The 21,191-nt window shown below is 40.5% G+C and overlaps 1 protein-coding gene across 12 annotated transcripts in view; it reads right to left on the bottom strand.

The window, feature by feature from the left end:
- Positions 1-202: 202 nt before the first annotated feature.
- KALRN (kalirin RhoGEF kinase) overlaps positions 203-21,191 on the bottom strand; it is a 513,896-nt gene continuing 492,907 nt past the window's right edge. For 11 of the 12 annotated variants that reach the window (XM_083487460.1, XM_083487454.1, XM_083487457.1 and 8 more), the window contains 11 exons: positions 16,864-16,923; positions 12,031-12,058; positions 11,038-11,209; positions 9,475-9,596; positions 8,434-8,565; positions 7,598-7,762; positions 7,125-7,203; positions 6,775-6,975; positions 6,227-6,365; positions 4,059-4,662; positions 203-2,648 (listed from right to left, as the gene is read on the bottom strand). In XM_083487460.1, coding sequence (XP_083343586.1) covers positions 4,117-4,662; positions 6,227-6,365; positions 6,775-6,975; positions 7,125-7,203; positions 7,598-7,762; positions 8,434-8,565; positions 9,475-9,596; positions 11,038-11,209; positions 12,031-12,058; positions 16,864-16,923 — 1,644 coding nt within the window. In that variant the 3' untranslated portion in view covers positions 203-2,648; positions 4,059-4,116. Of the gene's footprint in view, positions 2,649-3,067; positions 4,663-6,226; positions 6,366-6,774; positions 6,976-7,124; positions 7,204-7,597; positions 7,763-8,433; positions 8,566-9,474; positions 9,597-11,037; positions 11,210-12,030; positions 12,059-16,863; positions 16,924-21,191 lie in introns of those variants that run through there. The other variant, XM_083487443.1, reaches the window with a different exon arrangement.

The following is a 21,191-nucleotide window of genomic DNA, read 5'->3' as shown; positions in this document are numbered from 1 at the left end:
AGATAACAGATTTTCATTAAGCACCCCCCCCCTTTTCAGTTGCACTCTAATGCCTTTACATGGCAGGCAGCTCTCACAATTTCTTCTGTGTTCTCTCCCCATATAAGTCAAAATAAAAGCTTGTCTTTATAAAATCCGTCTTAATTGATTTTATCAGCAGAATTGCTTTTATATTAAAAAATAAAAATCCCATACTTGAATCTTTTGTATATTGTATTTATAAGGAAGGCAATAGCCTAAAATGTAGATTTCATCATCTGTAGATAACATATATATTTATATATACTGCAGAAGAGTAAGAACATGTGACAGCAGGAAATCACTTTACAACATTACACATGAAGAATCAGAAGTATAAATAAAATATTTACAAAATGTTTTAGAAAACATATGCATACAAAACAAAATCAATAATAAAATAATGAGATAACACTTAAGGCAGACCAGCAAAAGACTGAAAATGATTAAGGCTGTGGAATTCATTTGCACCTTGAAATTTTTTAAGCTCTTAATACAATCCCTACCACCACCACAGAAATGATTGTTGCAAATATTTTTAAAAGTGTATTTTTAGTAGTCTGCTGTGCCCTTTACATGTCTGACCTTATTTTCAGTAGTATACTGTTGAAGTGACATGCTAGCAAAAGCAGACTCGAATGGTTTGACAGAAAGATGCAAAAGCACCAGCACTGGAAAAGAGAGCATAAGGATAAGATATGGCTTAAGTAGAACAGATGTTTGTTACTACTAGCTTCAGAGTATAAGCTGAGAAATTACAGAATCCTGGCATGTTAACAGTCACTAGTATAACGATTCTAGAAGCAGTTTGATATTGGACAGTAATTGTATAACCAGCTTGGGGAGCCAAAAAAAAAGGGATCTGACATTTATTCTCTTAGGAAAGCACCATTTTCTGATGTGTCAGTCCATAAACAATCAGCTTTGGGGAGAAACCAGAGCCCTGTGGAGGATTTTCTTCTACAAATGGATAGGAAAGATGTCTTCCATGCAATGGCACACAGATATTCATCTGAGAACTAAGTTGTGTCTAGCAATTCCTAGTTACAATCCAATGGTCCCAAACCGTGGCTAGTCACACTTTGTTGCATACAACTACCGGCTGCAGATGACATATCCAACAAAATCAGCAGAGGATGAAGGGCACACATGAACACAGAGATATGCAGCCAGTCTTAAGTTGCTTTGTTACAAAAGATTAAAAGCAAGATTCCAAGAATTGTCACACATAATGCCTAAATGACCTTTGAGCCTCTTGGATGTTATTGATGTTGCTGCAGAAGGTAAGACATGCATGGTATTCTGGTTCAATGTAGATTTTACATTCACATTACAAAGCCCTTTGAAGCAAAAACTGCTTTATGCCTGAGAAAACAACTCTCAAGACTTCATGATAAAACAGCAGTCAGTGCCTGCCTATTTGCTTGTCACAGATTCAGGTATTCCCCCCCCCATAGGTGATTATTCCATAGGGATTTTAATGTACCATAGAGGTTTGTTCTTCAAGGATGCTTAAGTAATCTCTTTTGCATTTCCCCAGAATCACAAATAAAAGAACCAAAAGTAGGTACACATTTTGACAGTCACTCTTCCACGTATATGTAGAAGAACAGAACTAGAAAGTAGGTAGGCATTTTTGACGCGGCTACTGCAGCTGCAAAGAACAAGGTGATGTGGCAAAGATCCACATCTGTTTCTTTTATCATATCTAAAAGTTGTGATGCTTTACTGAGGTTGCCCTTGGTTCCAGTGAAGTGATCCATGACATGCAGTCTGGTTTCACTATGTTACGTATGTTTATTCAGAAGCAGCGTTGGCTCAATTGTTATTGTGTAACATGAAGAAGCCGCCTTGCGCAGATGCTGAAAGCCTTTGTGTCGCATGGCCTGTAATGCATCCCTGAACTAGCTCACGGCACTCAGGTGCAGTGGAGGATGCTGCCCCATCAACAGAGCTAAAGTCTCCTTGGCTTTTGTACATAGAATGGGGAAAGACACCATCTTGTCCCTTTGCCTCTGACATCAACATGTTTTGGGCTGCCCATGCTCAGAAGGAAGTACCCACTGTGTTCAGCGGAACCAGCTTTCCATTAAGTATGCATAGGATTGTAGCTAGCCTAGGTCACACTGAAGCTACTGGGACTACTTAGTTGTGACTAATATCTTCCATTGATTACAGTGGGATTCTGCCATGGGTAACTTGGGCTGGATCTTGGCCGTTGTTTATACCTGAGCCGATATGCTCCGCCTCTGGATGATTGTCAGTGCCTTGAGGAAATTGTAGCAACTAAAAGGAACCTCAAGAGTTGATCCTATCCCCACATTCCTTATTATAACAGTGGGTTGGATGATCACTGCATTGATGTTCATAGTATAACAAACCTCTTGATTAAAAAATAGCAGGAAAAAAACACTTCATTGAAAAGTTAAAGGACATCAGCTTCTTTCCCTATGGAAAGGCCCTCTGCTTTGTTGAACCACATTTTCTAGCCAGAAAATCTAAGTCAAGTACCTTTCTCCTTTTCTGTACTGATTTGTTGGCTTGTTTCTTGGTTCACCAGACATCAGTGTGTTCACCACCTTTCTTATTACTCTCACTGTAGTAAGAACACTTACAGCTCCTGATTTGATCTATTTGGTGTTGTGGGCAAGAGAAAGGAAAAATGGTAAAATACTGAATTGCTGATTGATTTCTAAATGATTAGGATATGGTCAGTCACTGTCTTGGCACTAAATTGCTCTTGGTGTAAAAAGCTGGACTAGTTCTTACAATATTAATTTGAGATAACTGCAATTTGGAACTATTATTCAAAAGCTTCTTAGTTTGATAATACTTTGATGATTTATAAGGGGCTATTAAGTTAGTGGCGTGTTTAGTGCACAATAATGGACCATTACTTTTAATATTAATAGTCTTTTTTGAATTGTTATTTAACACCAGAGTTTGGGATGGAACAAATATGCTAGCATAGAAGTTAAGATTCTGGAGCTAGGGAGAGAGATGCATGTGTACAAATATGCAGTAAACTACCAGTCTCACACATCAAGACTAATTTTGAAGCAATAATTGTAAGGATGGACCCACTATGTTTACCACACTTTGGCCAACTTTGGATTGATTTCACAACTGATCAACTTTTAAAACTGAAAAAGGAATAAGATTCCTTTTCATTTTACAGACTATATGAGAATTCAACAAACATTCTGCAATAGAAAAAGTCTTTGACATCTAGTTTACAGATAACAGTAATTATTGTAACATAGCCTTTTCTCAACACACAGGTTTCACAAAAAAGTCTGTACAAGAGCTATAAAAATTTACTTTAAAAAATGTCTCATTGTGCTTCATCAAAACATTTTTTGTTCCAGTGAATTTACCATCTTAGCCGTAGCACATTGCTACTTTACAGTATGTTAGCTTTGAACATGTGAATGCTGGAGAATCCAAAGGACTTTTGACAAAGGTATACTATGATCCTGACCAATACGGCATACCTAAGTCACTTTACAGGCAAAGCTGACATTATGATAGCACAAGGGCTAAAAAAACAATTCTGCCACAAGGTTAATTCTTATTGAAGACAAGTGGAATTCTCCTAGTGAAACAGAGCTTCATTAGGACTTGAGGAGCAACTATTTCTGCAAAATTTCGAATCCAGTCCAGTGTTGTTTCAGGAAATGCTGACTGTGGAGGGTCAGCCTAGTTTTATTTCTTTACTTTCTGTTGCCTTTCAAATACATGAGTTAAAGTTTAATAAGATCAGCAAGGGTGTCGAGGTCTTTTAGAAGGCTGCCTTTCAAAAGTAAGGCAATGGTGTTTTGGTTACCATTTTCAAATGATGTCGTTTTCTAAAATATTCTTCAGTATTTGACATGACTTCATCATTGCAAGATAAGCCACACGAGGAGTTGCATATGCAACATCTGAAAGCCTCTAGTTCTAACCAGTTAGATAATGCAACTGCTGGAAAAGTACATACACTTTCTTTGACATCACATCAACTAGAATACTTTACACAGACATAAAGAGAGAGATTCCACCTTCTCTCTTTTCACACGCCACGGTGCTTCAGTGTCATCTCAAGGTACTTGTATTGCATTATATTCCTGGGTTCATCCTGCTCATTATGAAACTCTTAACATTGGGAATTGGCCGCACATCAAACTGGTGTTTGCGGCGTTCAATGAAGCTAGATAGGCGTGAGGTATCCAGTGGGATTTTGGAATAGCTGCCGTTGTGAAACTGTAGCCAAGGGTGCTGCAGACAAGTGGCTGCTGTTGGCCTCCTCCTGAAGTCTTCCTGAAGGATGACAGTGATGAAGTCTCTGGCAGCATGGCTTACATCACAGAAGTACTCATTGGGAAAGCTGAAGTCCACTCGGCACACATTGATGCAAGTCTCCTCCCTGCTTTCATCCAGAAAGGGGGACACACCACTCAGCATGACATAGGTGAGCACACCCAGGCTCCAAATATCTGTGCCCAGTGAAACAGGAGCACCTTGGATAACTTCTGGAGCAGCAAATTCAGGGTTCCCAAGGAGATGATGAACATGGTAATGGCCAGTGATTTGAACAGCATCTTCCAGGTCTATTAGCTTGACGCGAGGCACCGGGATCCGCAAGTCAATGAGCAAATTTTCTGGCTGCGGAGAGCAAGGATAAAAAAACGGTTCCATTGTTCATTGCTTTTGTATTATAAATCTGTTCAAGTCAACATTTATCACATTTATAGCCTGCCTGCCCTCCACCACAGAACCCAAGGCAGTGTATATGTGGTTCCTGTGGTCCTTCAGATCATACATTCTTTTGCTTTTCCTGTTAAGGAAAAAAATGTACCAACAATGTATGTGCTGGCACTTCTTCAGCACACACATATGTCCCAAGTGAAGTACCATAAGTATTTGCTCGGCTAGTTTGGAGGCTTTACATTTTGGTACTTGGAGAGCATTTCAATGAATATTTGCTCAGAAGTAAGTTCCACTGTGTTCAATAGGCCTTACTTTCATGTATAGAGGATTGCAGCCTTAATTATAAAATTAGATTGACCACCCAGCAAAGCACCATGCACAATGCACAAACTTGAGTGAAAGGTTTCAATGGATACGAGCTGAAGGATAGAGACATTTTGAAACTTGTCTACATTGGAGTACAGTGATGCTTAAAACAAAAGGCACTACAGGAGGCCAGCCTGTAAGATGTACGGGCCACAAATGCTCACTAGGTAGAGGTGGGTGAATGGCAAGCATCAGGTACAAGCTTACAGAAAATATTTTACATCTTAGATTTATGTAGATATAAGTTCATGTCTGAGGTGCAGCTTGAGAAAAAACCCAATTAAGCAGAAAAGGCAACAAAACTGCTATAAGCCAACATTGTGTATGTTTTGAGTAGCAGTGCAGACACGTGGACAGTCTGGTTACTCAGGCCATTTCACCAAAATCAATAATAAGCCTCTGTTGCACTGCTTATTCCATGTGCATATGTTGATGAAGTATCCATCTTTCACAACATTCTGAGCCAGTCGAGGAAGGATTTAAGCTTCATATATGCAACATATAAATTAGCTCAATGTTTACATCTCTGTCAAGGTATAAGCAAAGTTATGTGGATAAATGAAATGAGATCTCATCACCCCCCCTCCACACCCACACCCCCAATTACACATTTTTCAACAAGGAGCTTTTGTGTGAAAGGAAGGAAAGAACTGGCATGTGGGATCTTTGTGGGAGAACATTGAAGATGTACTGTATGTGAGTTATACGCAGTTCTTTTTTTCTGAGGGTACGCAGGGGTATGCATACCCCTAAACATTTTGTGAAGTTTTGTACTTTACTGTATTTATTTTTCCCAATTTGAACTATAAAATGGTGATTTTCTTGAGTCAAAATGAGGGTACCCCTAAAGGTTTTTTTTTCAAGAAAAAAAAGCACTGGTTATATGTCATTTGTTAATGACAATATATTAAAACAGAAAAAATGACATCATGTAAGTGAATTCTCAGAACTGCTTGGAATTTTTAAAAAAAAATTGGACCAGATGCCTTCATGAGTCACAAATATGGCTATAATGAAGTAGCTAAAAGAAGGACAGATTAGTAACACAAAGTAGTCACTAAGTGTTTTCATTATAGGTAGATTCACCTGAATTTAGAATAGACTGAAGCTTGGAATTCACCATGACAGATAGCGATATACACAAGCTTCCTACCTTTATATCCAAATGAGCGACTCGGCAGTTGTGAAGGTACTGTAAGGCTTCCATTGTGTCTCTTATGTAAAAAGCTACTTTCTCCTCCATCAATTCATCATGATTCATTAAGTAGTCCAAGAGACGGCCATCATCCATCCTAAAAGCCAACAATTATGCACTGTGAAAAGAAATCTAGCATAATCACAAACTCTTGCTAATACTTCAAACATGCGACTAGCACCTTATAATGGAAGTGGCATTTTTTAAAAGCAATAAATAAAATACTTATATATTGCAGTGTAATAAGGGCTATCTCATTTTAAATACAGTATAGGACTCTTTATTTAAGTGCATGCTATTTCACACTGACTTATTATGCCCACCCCCACCCCGGCCAATGCACATACTGGATTGTGTGAATGTGACACTCACAGTCATCTGAAATATTGCTCTTTTCATGGGGAAATGAAATCATTTTCATTACAATCATGAAATGTGTGATTGCAAAGATGGAGGATTCCCTCAGTATAACAAACAAGAAGCTTAGCTTCCATCAAGAGACTTACAGTTCTAAAATTAATATATAGGAGGAAGGTGACTCATAGGTGTCATGAATAGTGATATACTGAGGATGCTGCAAATGTTGCAACATGGCTGCCTCATGTGCTGCCTGCTCTTCCTTCTTCATTTTTTTATTGATGAACTTCACTGCAACATCCTTCCTGGTGGCTTTGTGGATACATTTCTTTACAACAGCAAATCGACCCCTGTGGAGAGAAATGATAATAAGCATTATTCATTCATAAATCATGCACCCACTGCCTTAACAGATAACTTAAAAGAAACACTTTTAACACCTGGATTGTGTGTTTTAGTGAAATAATTGATTCCAATCTCATTTAGTGAAATAATTCACCTTCCAATCTCATTCAGTTCTGTGTAGGCGAAATCAAAGTTCTCTTTCCAGGTCACGGTGGCTCCATCTGCTGCAGAGTCTGTGAAACCCAAAGGGATGGGGAAATAGAGTTGGTTGCAATGCCAATTATAGTCTTTATTACACATCAGTAATACAAAGGGAGAAGTTTAAAGAAAGAAAATCATGCGAGAGCCTTGACAAGCAAGCAGACAGCATGCCACCGAGTGTGCACCCGGATCCTAAAGATTACGCTTTGAAAGCAAAACAAAACAAAAGAGCTGATCTAAATACATGTGTGCTGATCAGAAAAGACACAATCATATATATGTTGCCCTCAGATATCTATAGTTGACTATAAATGCCAACAAGAAGCTTGAAAATCACACAAACTTTAGCTTTGGAAGCAGACCAACCAGCTCTAATATTATTCCCTCTGAAAATTAGTATCCTTCCCTTTTTGACCAAGTTCTCACCGTATTCTGGAAGTTTCACAAACTCAGAGGCTTCGCTGGGCAAACTGATTCCCCAGGGGTTGCTGGCGCTGACTCGGAACTGATATTGGCATCCAGGTGTGAGATCTTCAATAACGAGGTAGGTGTCCAAGGTGGAGGCAACAGACTGCTGCCAGACCTGTGAGCCTACGGGTTATGCAGAGAGAGATTAAGATAACATTTTTAAAAAGAACATGACCTTTCACTTAAATAGGATGGCAACCGCATGTAAAACTGGTGCTCCCTTGCTCCACTTGCATCCTCTGAGGCCCATGGTTAAGCTGGAGGTCCACAGCTGACCAGCAGAAGAACCTGGCCCTGCTGTTGCTTCTCTTGCCATTGCCACCCACTGGCCTGCTCTCTCCCCCTGGCCCACAGCAGGCAGTGCAAAGAAGCCATGGGAGTGAAGGAAAGGAGCAGCAATTGCCACTGCCTGCTCACTTGCTGGCAGAGAAAGAGAGAGTATGCAAGTGGGTAGTAGCAGGGAGGAGGAAAGAGGTCACTAGGGCTTCTTACCTAAGGGCTCCCAAAATCTCGAGCCAGTTCTGCTCACCTGTATTCTCCTGCCTGCCATGGGACACGACTTGTCCCACTTGCAGATGGGAGGGAAAGGTAATGGCGAAGCCACTGCTGCTAACTTGCTCACAACCTCCCAGTTGCACCAGGCAACCCTAGCAGAAAGAGGCAGCATAGGCAACACCCCAAATTAAAAGGCACTGAAGCCTATTAGCTCAGCCTAGCAGCTCCGCACAACAAGCTGGATCATCCTATTACAATCAGTTGCAGACCAAAGGTGTACTATGAGTTTAAGCATATACCTTCTTCTCTGTACTCCACTGTGTAACCTGAAATGGTGCAGTTCCCTGTACTGGATGGAGGCAGCCAGCGAAGAATCACTGAGGTGCAGCTTCTTTCCTGAGCAATAGGGCGATTTGGGGCTGCAGGGACACCTGGGGTGTAGACAGGGGAGCAAAATCAGGAGAGTTGCATTGCAAAGCACGCGAAAGAGGGTTTATTAAAACACACAGAGAGAAAGTTTCCTAGCGCAATCATGGGTACAGCAGAACTGATGGACATGTATTAGGACACAACTATTAGAGACTGCCAGAGATCTAGAATCTGATCCTGTACTTGTATGCTTTACTCTGCTGGATAAATGGTGGATTGGAGAGGTGGGGAAATAGTTGGGGCAGGGGCGCTAACTCCACTCCTCCCAAAATTGTAGCCCTAATTCCTAAGTCTTTGCTCCCATAAAACCTGCAATTAACCTAATCCAAGTATCACCAGCCAGCACCCACTGGTGACAATGGGCCATGCTATATACCAAAATTGTGGGCAATTTACTTTGTTGTCGAAGCTCTTCTTGCAAGTAATAGTACGCATGAGAGCTGATATACATGCTTAGGGTGGTAGAGGGAAGTATGGTGTTCACCCTCTTGGATTATATCACTTTAACTGTGTGTGTGTATATGTGTTAGAGAGACGAAGAAGGGGAAGAGATAAATTTGTAGTGATGGGGGCATGTGGAGGGGAGAACTGGTTATTTCCCATGTACTTAATATTTCCCATGTAGAAAGTAGTACACAAAGTACATGTAGTATTTCAAATGCAAATGAGGAATTACCCATTTGAATATTACACACATACACAACCAACCTGGTCTGCAAAAACCGAGCATGTCAGCTTTCCACAGGCAGGGATAGTTTTGACATGTGTGGATTCCTCACCTGCATTTTGAAGTGGTATACAGGCCCATGTACCATTAAACCAAACATTTCAAAAGCTGATTGCACCATGATTTAAACCAATGGAAGCTCTGGCTGAGCAAACATATAAAAATCCAGCAAGAAATCCATTACCTTGTACTTTTATTGTAGCCGAAGTGGACACTGTTCCAAGCTCATTTGTTGCCACACAAGTATAAATACCGCTGTCTTGAGGCATCACATTACAGATCTTCAGAGTGATTTCACCTGAATCGCTGGAGAGGTGCAGATGTCAGTGTTTTAATCTGTTACTCTGCTAAGCATTTTACACTGGCTCAGTTTCCAGTGGCAAGCTGCTGCCAATCCATTTCAACTGACACAGAAAACAAGTCTCAGTGGATAGCAGACAAGTAGAGCCCTTCGTATCATGCAGTTTTGTGGATGCAGGTGACTTACAAGGAGAGGAGGAAGAAAGTAGTAATGGATCCAGCTCTCTGTGCTAATGATTAATGATTTAGAGGCCCATAAGAATGGCACAGTTCAGCACCAGGTAGAAAGTGGTGTTTTTTAAAATAATAATAATAATAATAAAATCAGCGTAGGCTGTTATTGTGGTCCTCTGCTTCTTCTAGTACTATCACTTAAACGTGCACTGCCTGCCTCTCTTGGAGTCAGCATAAACAGTAAAAGGTTGCTGCAGTGCCAGAAAAACCCATTATAAAGGCAATAGGCGTGTCCCACAGAGAACATCAATATTTCCTTTTGACCTGCCGAGAGAGCTACCCAAGAACTATTCCCCTTCCTTCACTTCTAAAAAATGCTTGCGGCCACATACTTTAAGATGCCACATGGAAACAGTACGGAACAATTCTGTGGTTGTACCCTGTGATGTATTTCATGGATAAAAGTACCTACTCACATCACATGCATGCCTTTGACTACAGCTCCTATATCTAAAGTGTCCTTGATTTCTTATCATCAGAAGCATTCAGTTGCTCTGATGAATTTCCCTCATTGTTTCCTGAGGATGTGGACAAAGTTCTTTCAGAGGTGTCGCTTACTACATGTGTTCGTTCTCTTTCTCTCTTGTGATCATGGAGTTGATTAAAACCTCCCTTAGAGAAGGTATGGCTCCAGCTCCCTTGAAAGTGATGAGGGTGGTGCTGGGGAAAGCCAGCTAGACGGGTGGGGTATAAATAATAAAATTATTAATTATTATTAACCTCCTTCCTCTTCTGAAGCCATGTTTTGATCTGGACTGGATCAGGCCAGTGGCCCACCTAGCTCAGCATCCTATTCTCATAGCAGCCAACTTAGATGGCTGTGTGAAACTGGCAATCAGGAGCCTAGCACAATAACACTCTCCCCTTCTGTGGCCCACAGCAACCATGGAGGCAGAGCTAGTGGCTAGTACCTCGACAGCCTTATCCTCCATTAATTTGTCCAATTCCCCCTTTGAGGGGAATGATAAGAAGAGCCTTGCTTCATCAGATCAAATACCCATTTAGTTCAGCAGCCTGTTCCCACATTCGCCAACCAGATGCCTACATTTATTTATTTTTTTTCAAATTTCAGTGTCCTAAACTGGCTCTCCTAACATAGTTGGGCATATAGGGTCATTAGCTGGATTCAAACACTTTTAATGCACCACATTTTCTAGGAGTGCAACTGCTACATTTGTGCCATCCCAACACCCTCTGCAAAATATGAACGTACCAGGAGGAAACTGCATATGCAGCTGTGCTGTTGTTGTTGTCCAGGATGTTCTGATCTGGTCCTTTCCAGGTTATGGTTGGCTTTGGTCGCCCACAGACTTTGCACTGCAACATTACTGTGTCACCAAGCAAGCAGGTGATGTCCACTAAGGGCACGAGAAACTCTGGAGCAACTGCAGCAAAGGCCACACGTATAGATACATAATGTTCACTGAAAACATAAAACTAACCACAGAATGTTGAAAATACAAAATGTGCCTCAGTGATGCCTCTGTTGTATTGAGGATTATTTATAAAGGGCTGTTATAAAGACCTTGCCCAACACCTCCTGTAAAACCAAGCATCAAGCAATAAAAGCCACATCTGTTATCAGGTGAAACTAGGGAACCTGGAAATCTCAGCACTCTCTCACACAAATTCACACCTGGAAAGTCTCCATGAGGAAACCCTACATCTCTTGGTCTCCCATGAAATTCCAGAACATTGCAAAGAATTCTGAGGGAAGTTCTAGAACAAGGGTTACCAATATCATGCCTTTCAGAACCAAAACGGGAGTCTCCAGAATACAGAGATGGATGAATAACTAAAATCATGTTTATCGTATTAAAAATACACCAAAATCTATTTAAATTTGAATAAACCAAAGGAAAGCAAGTAAACTGCGTTCAAATAAATTAATTAAATATGTTCATTTTTTGTGAACAGATGCAATATGAAACCAAATATTAATCCAAGTAACATAACATTGAAGTATGATTGAATACTGAATGTCTCTCCCTCTCACACACATATTTACCAGACAAAATTTGAATGTGGGTTCAAACTGGCTGGTTCACCATGCAATAGATTCCTTGGGACTGTGAGTGGCATCATTCTTTCCTGACTAATTACTCAGATAAGATTTCACAGGACTTGTTTGGGCAAAGATGATTAAACCCAATGTTTGGTTTGCTAGATCATGGGAACAACCTGCCACATTTCTGTCCTTACTCACCTTCCTGGATGAAGTTTGGGTTGATGATCTGGAAAAAGAACACATACATAAAAGAAATAGAAAAGTCTTTTTTAACGGGACAATGAGAAGAGGGCTTATTCTCAGCAAAGTATTAGAGATTTGAGGAACTAGGTTGCTGAGCAACTAGAAGCATCTCTGAAAGGTTCTGATTCAGGATCCTGGGTGTGCTATTCCAGCACTCATGAGTCTAGAAGTGCAAGGTGCTGCAGTGCACAGTATGGAAAGGTTTTTTGGGACCAAATGTGAGTCAGTGCTCCTAATCCCCAAGGTCCTATATCCTTGTCATAAAGTGCAACAACCACTGTTTCCTAGGCCCATTCTTCAGCAATCAACATGACTGGGAGGAAACCACAAAGTTCATGTCATAGCTAGTTCTGGACAGTCCTGAGATGCATAAAGATTGCTGTGCTGGGGTCAAAGAACCATACAGTTCAGTATACCGCTCTCAAAAGCAGCCAACTTTTGAACATCTAGATAAGAATCAGGGTATTAAGACAAGGGCCACCCGTTGTTCTATGCCTCCAGTATCTGGTGATCTGAAGAGCCAGTGTGGTTCTTTCCTCTCTCAAGGGTAATTTGTTAAAGGCTGGCAGTGAGTAGAACTCTTTGACCCATACCACATTGCCCTCAGGCCCATCTGTTGGTGGGTCACTGTCCCTGCTTTCTGGTAACAAACTGCACAGTGAGGCCTTCTGCAGCACATCATTCTGATGTAGACACAACTAGGGTTGCCATACATCTGGAATTTCCTGGACATACATGGAATACTGTAGTCAGAAGCAGAGTGTGGCTGGAAATTGGGGGTGGGGGTGGGGAATCATCACTGACAAGCACTGGCACACTAAAACCACAGACGAAGCTCTAAATGTGCACAACATTAAAATTCGAAGCTTTCAGTTACAAAGGGTTTCAACTGAAATTTGAGCCTTAGTTTTGTGGGATGACTTTAGAAAACTGTTGTTAGTCTTGAGAAGTGAAATCTGAGACAGGATTATTAATTTGTCAAATCAAATGTTTTAGCTTTTTAAAAAATCATTTTAATCTAATAATATCTGCAAATAGTAATGTTGGGACATAATAAAATTAGAATTTGCGTGTTCACACACTGAAGCAAATTTAGTTATTTTTAGCAAATATTCTGAAATTCATTCAGTTCTTACTATAGAGCATTCCTACTATGTACATTTAGGCCCAATGTGATGGTCAAACTACACTTTATGTTACATTTCTGAAAAACATTACCACTCTTACTTGAAGAAAAAGCAGCCTTTGTAAGCAATACTTTGCTTCAGCAGCAGAGAGCAGCCTTACGCCAAGATTCGTGGATTAACGATGAACTGCTTTGCAACCACTCAAACACAAATGGATATTTAAAACAAAGAATATCACTATTTTGCATAAGGCTGAGATGAGAGGTTTTTTTGTTTATAGGCAGTACTACACATTATAAGTTCTGAAGGAAAAAGAGCTGGCATTTTGAGTCTTAAAATTCACCAGCAAGAATGATAGTTTACCGAAACCTCGCAAAGTCAAATTTCAAAAGTGAAATTTGACAAATCGTAAAACTCAAAGTTTCAGTTTTAAAATTATGAATTTTAAATGTTTACTACTTTTCCCTAACATTCACATTTCTTGCAACAATTGTAAAGTGCAGCTGCACCCTAAATATGCAGAAAGCAGGAGTGGCAAAAAAGGGATCCACAATATTTAAGGTTTTAACAACGCACCTTCAGGGCAAGTAGCCATGGCAAATTGCCTAGTCCATTTAGACGTGGCTCAGTTGCACATTAATAAGCCTTTTCAGAATCCATCTCTTCTTTTTTTGCCTTTTGCCAGCCTGAGTTCTGCTCATGGAGAATATAGCAGTTACAGTATTACCTGTCATCTAGCCATTAAAAGTTTGGAGCATTTCTTTGGGTGGGGGGAGGGTGGCTATCCTAACTGGCATACATCTTTCCAATCTGAATTGCAATTCCAAATGGGCTCGTGAAACCAACTGAAATAATTATAAGCTACCTTTGTTGTAACATTACTGTCCTTTGTGAAAAACCAGAAGGCATAAATCAAGAACGAGAAACATGTGGCTATCTAAATGTTGCTGGACTTCCAATTTCCCATCATCCCTGATGACTGGCCATGCTGGCTGGGGCTGTTGGGAGTCAAGAGTGCAACAACTTCCCGAAGGGCAGAGATTCTCCACCCAGGCATAAACAATGCAGGCTGAAGGGACCTTGTAATCAAGGCTTTCTGATTGTCGCACAGTACAGTCTGGCTATTTAAAACACACAACTTCTCACAAAGAATCTTGGGGTCTGTAGTTTGTTAAGGGTGCTGGGTAGTGTAGCACTGAGGTGGGTAAACTACAGTTCCCATAATTTTTTTTGGGGGGGGGGAGCTGTAACTGTCAGCAGTGCTATAAAGGTGCATTTAATACGCACATTCCATTTGTCCAGAGATTTCGCAAAATAGAAACAGAAGGCAGTTAAGAAAAGAGCTAGGCTGGATTTTCTTTCTTAGATGCGTTAACATTTTATTCCCAGGGATGGTTTGTGTTTTAACCTGGGGAAGTATTTGGAAATGATATCCTCCCATCCACACCAGTAAGGGCCTGATACACACACACTGCCACGTTATCCTACTGCATGTGTAGGCCCAATGTGATGGTCAAACTAAACTTTATGTTACACTTCTGAAAAAGTGTAACTCTTACTTGGAGAAAAATCAGCCTACAGAGACCTCTAAGCTAGTTTCCTGTCAAATGTCACCCCTTACCTGCTCTCTGCTCTTGACAGCACCATTCAGAGCCAAGAGCAGCTGCATTTTCTTTTTACCAGGAAATTTAGCTGGTTGGTTGTGTTAAGAAAAGCAGAGGGCACCTATTAAGGACAAGCTTTGAGAAGGGAAGAGGTATATAGTAGCCATTTTGTTCTTAACCTACCCAAAGACTGAAGAGCCTCAATATTCTGCTTTGGAGTCTAGTGACTAGCAGACAGACAGAGGCAAGTGTGCGCACTCCCCTGTCTTTGCTATATATACACCTTTCAAGAGAAGGAAGTGAGGAAGAACAAACGAAGATACAGTAGATGGATGAAGACTTTTACTAATCAGTCAAAGCAGGGAGACTGTGGAACTGTGAGTGGTCCAAGCCAGCTGCTTGGAAGATGGCTGGACACTAAGATGGCAGGGTTACTGGACACAACATGGTCAACCAGATGAATGGAGTGTTACAGAACAAACTGAAGCACTGGGATACTGCAAGTCTGCTTTGTGAGCTGGGTGGCAATGTGTCCTACTTTACAGAGGACAGTCCTCTATTTGAAGTCCAGTTTAAAGATAAAGAGCCCCAAGTGGGGACATCAGGGGCCATGAAGTTGTCCATCAACAGTGAGTATCTGGACCGGAAATTGAGAAGGCATATAGATCACCTGGCCAAAGTCTTCCACACTATGTTGAGATGCATCATATTTCTATTTAAATCACAGTAATTGTCTCTTTTTATATTAAATTTCTACAGATACATAGAAATTAGCACATACATAATTAGCACATACATCTGTGTCTTCTTCTGTTGATGTATAAGTAGCCAACTTGTTTGTGAGTTCAAAACAGCACTGTAACATTTTGCAAGTTGGCAGAGTACTGTTGCTAGAGCAAGGCAGATGGCAGAAGGCCGTCTTCGCAGAGGGACAAATGTTTCATAACTGTCACGAGGAGAGAGGGATATGCTCCTTTTTCATGACAATAACATAATATATGGGGGAGCACATGAAATGAGCCTGTGTAAGGCCCAGTGTTGCTGGCCTTTTAGAATACGAGACCTTTCCCCTGACACCTTCCATACAAAAATATTGCTGTATCTCATTTTCTTCTGGGCTTCCTCTTCCTTTGTCCCTAGGTTTTGCATTCATGTAAACAAAGCAGTGAGGCCAACAATGGATATTCTATTAAAAGTCTTTTAAAATAAACTATAATTACAAAGGCACAGCAAGTACAGTGGTATCAACATAGCACTGTTTAGCCAAAAGCAAATAAAAGAAGGAAGTTGGGAGGTAGGAATTCACTGCCTTGTTGTATTAGTTGGTCTCTAAGGTGCTACTGGACAATTTTTTATTTGTTGTATCAAGTTTGCCTTACAGCTGAAGTCTGCAAGGCAAGTTTCACTGCAACCAGGGATGGGGCACCAATGGTTCTTCAACTCTTGTCAGACTACAACTTCCATCATCCCTGACCATTAGCCATGCTGGCTGGAGCTGATGGGAGTTGGGGGTCTAACAGTAGGAGGACCACAGGTTCTCCACCTTGTACTAAATGGAATCTGAAACTGCCCAGATCTTACTGGTAAATGCACTTCAGTAGTACCAATGGACAGCAGCTGACCATGGACAGTTGCTAATATCGGTCAAAACATGACCATTTCTCATTGGTAATGATTAAGGGCATATTCAAGTGATTGCCAATGGTAGGTGTGGTTTTTTTGTACACTCTTCTCCAGGGAATGGAAAACCAGCATTGTAGGCAGTTCAAAACACACTGGTGCATACAAGATACACATTTACAGTATTGTAACGATTAGCCCAAGCCAATCTGACACCTCATGTGCAGAATATAAAGGGCAGTTAAAAGGTTTTTAACAAATTAGATCAGTGATAGTTTGTTGCCCTTTAACACTGCCCTAGATCTGCTGAGATGGCATTCTGCCTATCAGTCAGCCCCAAGTGCATTCCACTACACATGCAGAATTTCTCAGGGGGGTGGGATAGAAAAAGGTGCAAGGTGGGGGGAAAGGGAAGGTGCAAAAGGGTTATTGTCTACCTCCATGCTAGTGTTGGGATCAAGGTCATCACATTCTGACTCCTCTGAACTGTTTGTCTCCTTTTTGGCAGCATGGAGGAAAGAGAACAAAGTTACAATGGGGAGAGAGATTAAGAGGCACAAGATCAGCAGAAGCAGGTGAGTGCAAGGTAGCAATGTGCACTGTGCAACTAACATGCTTTCCAAACAAAGAGGCACTAAGTGGCAAGCAGGAAAAGAAGAAAAAAGGTGTAGTAATCTTAAAATCATTCAAAGGGGGGGGGAATCAAAGGTTTTAATGGAAGCAGCAGTATGAGGAGCTACCTCTGCTATACCAGCCCACTCCCACCCCCCATTTTGCAAGGCCCTTAAAACATCCACAACAATACTATACATGGAGAGCATTCACCAAACTCTTAACATTCTGTTCTAGTGCTGAAATCTATATCCTCCCAATGAACTCAGTTTGAAATAAAACGTCAGGTGGAGCCAGAAGAGTTCAATCTCCTTGGATTTGTTGTGTTTTTTAAAAAGATTTTCAGGTGTTTGACCATTCAGCCTATCAAGTGTCAATCCTTTAAAAATGTACATGATCCATATACTTCAGTCAGCTTAAACATAAATGCAATCTGAGGTGTGCAAGTACATAATTTTAAATTTAAGCACCCACCTTAAAAATCCAAACGGCATTTTCTTTGTTTCTGTTTTTTTGTGCTCCTTGGCCCAAATCCAAAGAAACATTAGAGCACAGCATAAGGTATCCCATTTATGGCTGCACTCAAAGATACCCCCTCCCACACCGTCCTTACAATACTGATTGCCTATTGAGTTGAGGTGTGTGTGGCCAGACTCAGTCCAGGCATCTTATCCCAACTGCTTATTGGTCTTATCACTGCTGATGGATCAAATTACTCGTTTGACGGTATGCACACAACATAACAGGCACTGCAGGCACCCTTCTGAGTGGTGGATGTGGGAGATCACCCTGCTGTCACAGCAAACTTTTCCATTCTTTTGTAGGATAATCCACAAGCAAATAAAAGTGGATCACCCTGCCTGCCCTGTAGTGATTGTGGAAGGGAAGGATGCAATAATGCAATTCGTGATCAAAAGAGTAGTATCAAACCTTAGCTAGAACAAGGTGGTAGATGTGTTTAATTTTTACCATGTCAAACAGGCACCAAGAGAAAAATATTACTTTAAAAAAAGAAAGAAAGAAAACTGACTGATCAGTAGAGCACATCATGGGTAGTCAAGCAGATGGTACCCTCAGAATGTGGTTGAGTGCCATTAGCCCCAGGCAATGGTCAAGGAGCTGCAGTTCAGCAATATCAGAAGGACACTCCATTGGTTACCCCTGAGTTAAGGGCTTTTATATCAAACAGAAATGAAAAAAGAAAATTGTCCTGGGAGCCGCAAGAGTGTTTAAGTTGTATTTAGTTGTACATAATTATTGTGACGATTATTGTCCTGCATTCACACAAAAATAAGTGCTGCACTTAAACCAGACTTCTCTACATTGTCATTTAAATTGCAAAGCAGTTTTGATGGATCTTTCTCATTCTTGCCCAAAGAGTTTTGGGTTGAGATCCACAAACCAGTTTTGCCAAGATTCAGACAAATAATGATTCCATGAAAATCCCACAAGCTGCTAAAGCTACATATTAATATTTGTCATTATAATATTTCTTTACTCAGAAGTATTACAAGTAATCTGAGATGTTAAAAAGCCATATATTGCTGTTTAATCACAAATATTTATAACATAGCTCAAAATCATATGTTATGTGTGTCAAAAAAAGACTAAATGAAGGAAATACTAAATGAAAACTTGAATCTCTGTGTTGTCTTCAATCTGCACAACAGATAGTGTGCACCTATAGAACTATTAACTGTCCAGACAGGTTTGAGAAATATGCTACCATAAGAGCTTGTAGCTAGAGCTCTCTTTATACTACAGTATTTTGATGCTAGTATGTTTAAGATAGACACAAGAGAATGCAAAGAAAAAAAGTGTTCTGTATAATATATATTTTGAGAAGTAACATTTTAAAGTTAGAATTTTAAAGAAATAGATCTACCACTAAACACATAGGGTGGAAGTCAGTATAATGCTAAATTATTGTTCTATCTGGCTGTTTTGGGAGTTTCCAAGCCTCCTGAGCAGATTGGGAATGGTGGGCCATAGGGATAACTGTTTATGTCACTTGCAAAGATGTATTTTGAAATATTAAATTCTCTTTGAGTTTCTAAAATATTGTTCTAGATATTATATTAGAAATGTGACCCAATATCACAAATTATATGTAATACAGAATATTAGTGAAGAATTTTAAGAATGCAATCGTTTCCAATTAGTAAGGGTTTCTCCACACCTGCACCCCTGTGGAATATTTTCAGAAATGTAGTTTCCTGGTAAAGACCGATATGTGATTGAAACATGCTGGACTGCAAGTAGAAACTATTCAAGGCATTTTAAATTGCAATATATGGCTCAACCCTCTTCTTCCTGTTATGCTGCTCAGATTGCAAAGGAGAACCAGGCTCATATACCTTAAACAGTCTGGTCAAGATGATTCCTGCTTTGGAAACATCTTGACTTGATTACTGATTTGCATTTCATGTGCCCTTGAAGACAACTTGGAAGCTTCAATTGGTATAGATGCAGAATATAGCTGCCAGAGTTCTGGGTAGTATGGCCAGATGGCTATATGTTTGTGTGTGGCGATCTATTCACCACATTAAATAAGCTGGTATTTACTTTTAAAGCCCTACACAGCTTAAGAGCCCCAAACCTGAAGGAGCACCCATTCTCACTGCAACCTGGGTGTGATTAAGGACCTTTTTTGGTACTGACATGCCCTCTATGGAGTACTCTTGTTATAGAGACTAACCTGGTGCCTACATTGATGGCACCAGGCTGAAATATTATTGCTCAGCCTGACATTTAATCTTGTGCATGTTTTAAGAATGTAGCCTCTCTCTACTCTGGTTTTATTGTTGCATTTTATGTCTATCTTGATGGTGCAATGCCCTGAAATTTTTATGAGTGAAGAATGGTATGAAAAAGTTTTAAATAAATATTGCAGCTATACAGAAGAATTTTAGCAGGCGCAGCTGGTCATGGCAGAAGTGGGGAAAAGCTGCACCTGCTAGAACTGCAGCTCCTACGCATCTGCTAAAGTTATATGAGCCCTATCTTCCTTTACTTCAACTAGGGTAAGCAGATGAAAGCATCAAGCAGGCTCACTGAAGTTAGCACTGCTGAATAGACACTGACAAACACAAGCATATTAACACAAAAATGCAAACGTTGTTAGAATGCATGCAGATTTTACATCTCCACCACCACAGTTAATTCAATTTAAACCCCAATTCAACAAAAAACACTGCTGTATGGTCATTGGTATTCCAAAAACAGCATTAATTTGAATGGAAACCAAATTATTTGCCTGAAGATTTTCTATGGCATGAGTCACAGAATGTAGACTTGGTCCATTTGATGAAGTTCTAGAGGGAGCAAGAAGGACCTGGGGTGGATTAGGCACTCTTCCATATTATCCAAACACTGTATGTGACAAATCACACAACCAGAATGAAAACTAAGAAAAACCTTACAAATAAAAATGACAGTGTATTAGTAGCCCCCCAAAATGCTGGCTGAATGGCATCAGCAGGGATCTGGAACAGCATAAGAACATGAAAAAAGTGGCTAACTCCTCACCATATTTGGAAAAAACCCACAAACAACTTTCTGATTGCCTAAGCCCCACTGAATTCAGTAGTTCGTTAGAGACCAAGTGCTTTGATGGACTGAGGCGTAAGAGCCTGATCAAAATAGTTGTTGGAAGTTAGTGATAGAAGAGCCCACAATATTAGGAGGGCGATCCACAACAACTGATCACATCACAGCTAGTGCCTAGGGGGCCAAGGTTGGAAAAAGGTTGGGAGACACTGGTCTAGGGATCTGCAAAGGGTGAACTGACAATGCTCACTGTGCAACAACTCAGGCCATCGCTAAGGCTAGCAGTGTGAGTAGTTATACCCTGTTTGTAATTCTGCTGGAAGTCACAGATCAGACTGCCTTATCTCAGATCAAGGTGGTTTGGGGTTGGCCTTTTTGTCACATGCTGTTATGTTCGTTAAGTGTTGCAAGCTTATCATAGTTGCCTTGAGCATTTCATCCCCAAGAGTTTCATGAACCTACATTGCAGATCTCACAATGAATTTGCTACATGAACATTTTGCAGTCTTTGTCCATGAGAAGGTTGCTTGGCATAAAGCTGTTATGTCAACCCCATGAAACAATGGTGTAGTGGCTTGCGAGAAGGTAAAGCTGGTATTTCACA

This window comes from Podarcis liolepis (genome assembly GCF_965112155.1).
Source record: "Podarcis liolepis genome assembly, chromosome: 1".
NCBI classification, from domain to species: Eukaryota; Metazoa; Chordata; class Lepidosauria; order Squamata; family Lacertidae; genus Podarcis; species Podarcis liolepis.
This window is presented reverse-complemented; position numbering and strand designations above follow the sequence as displayed.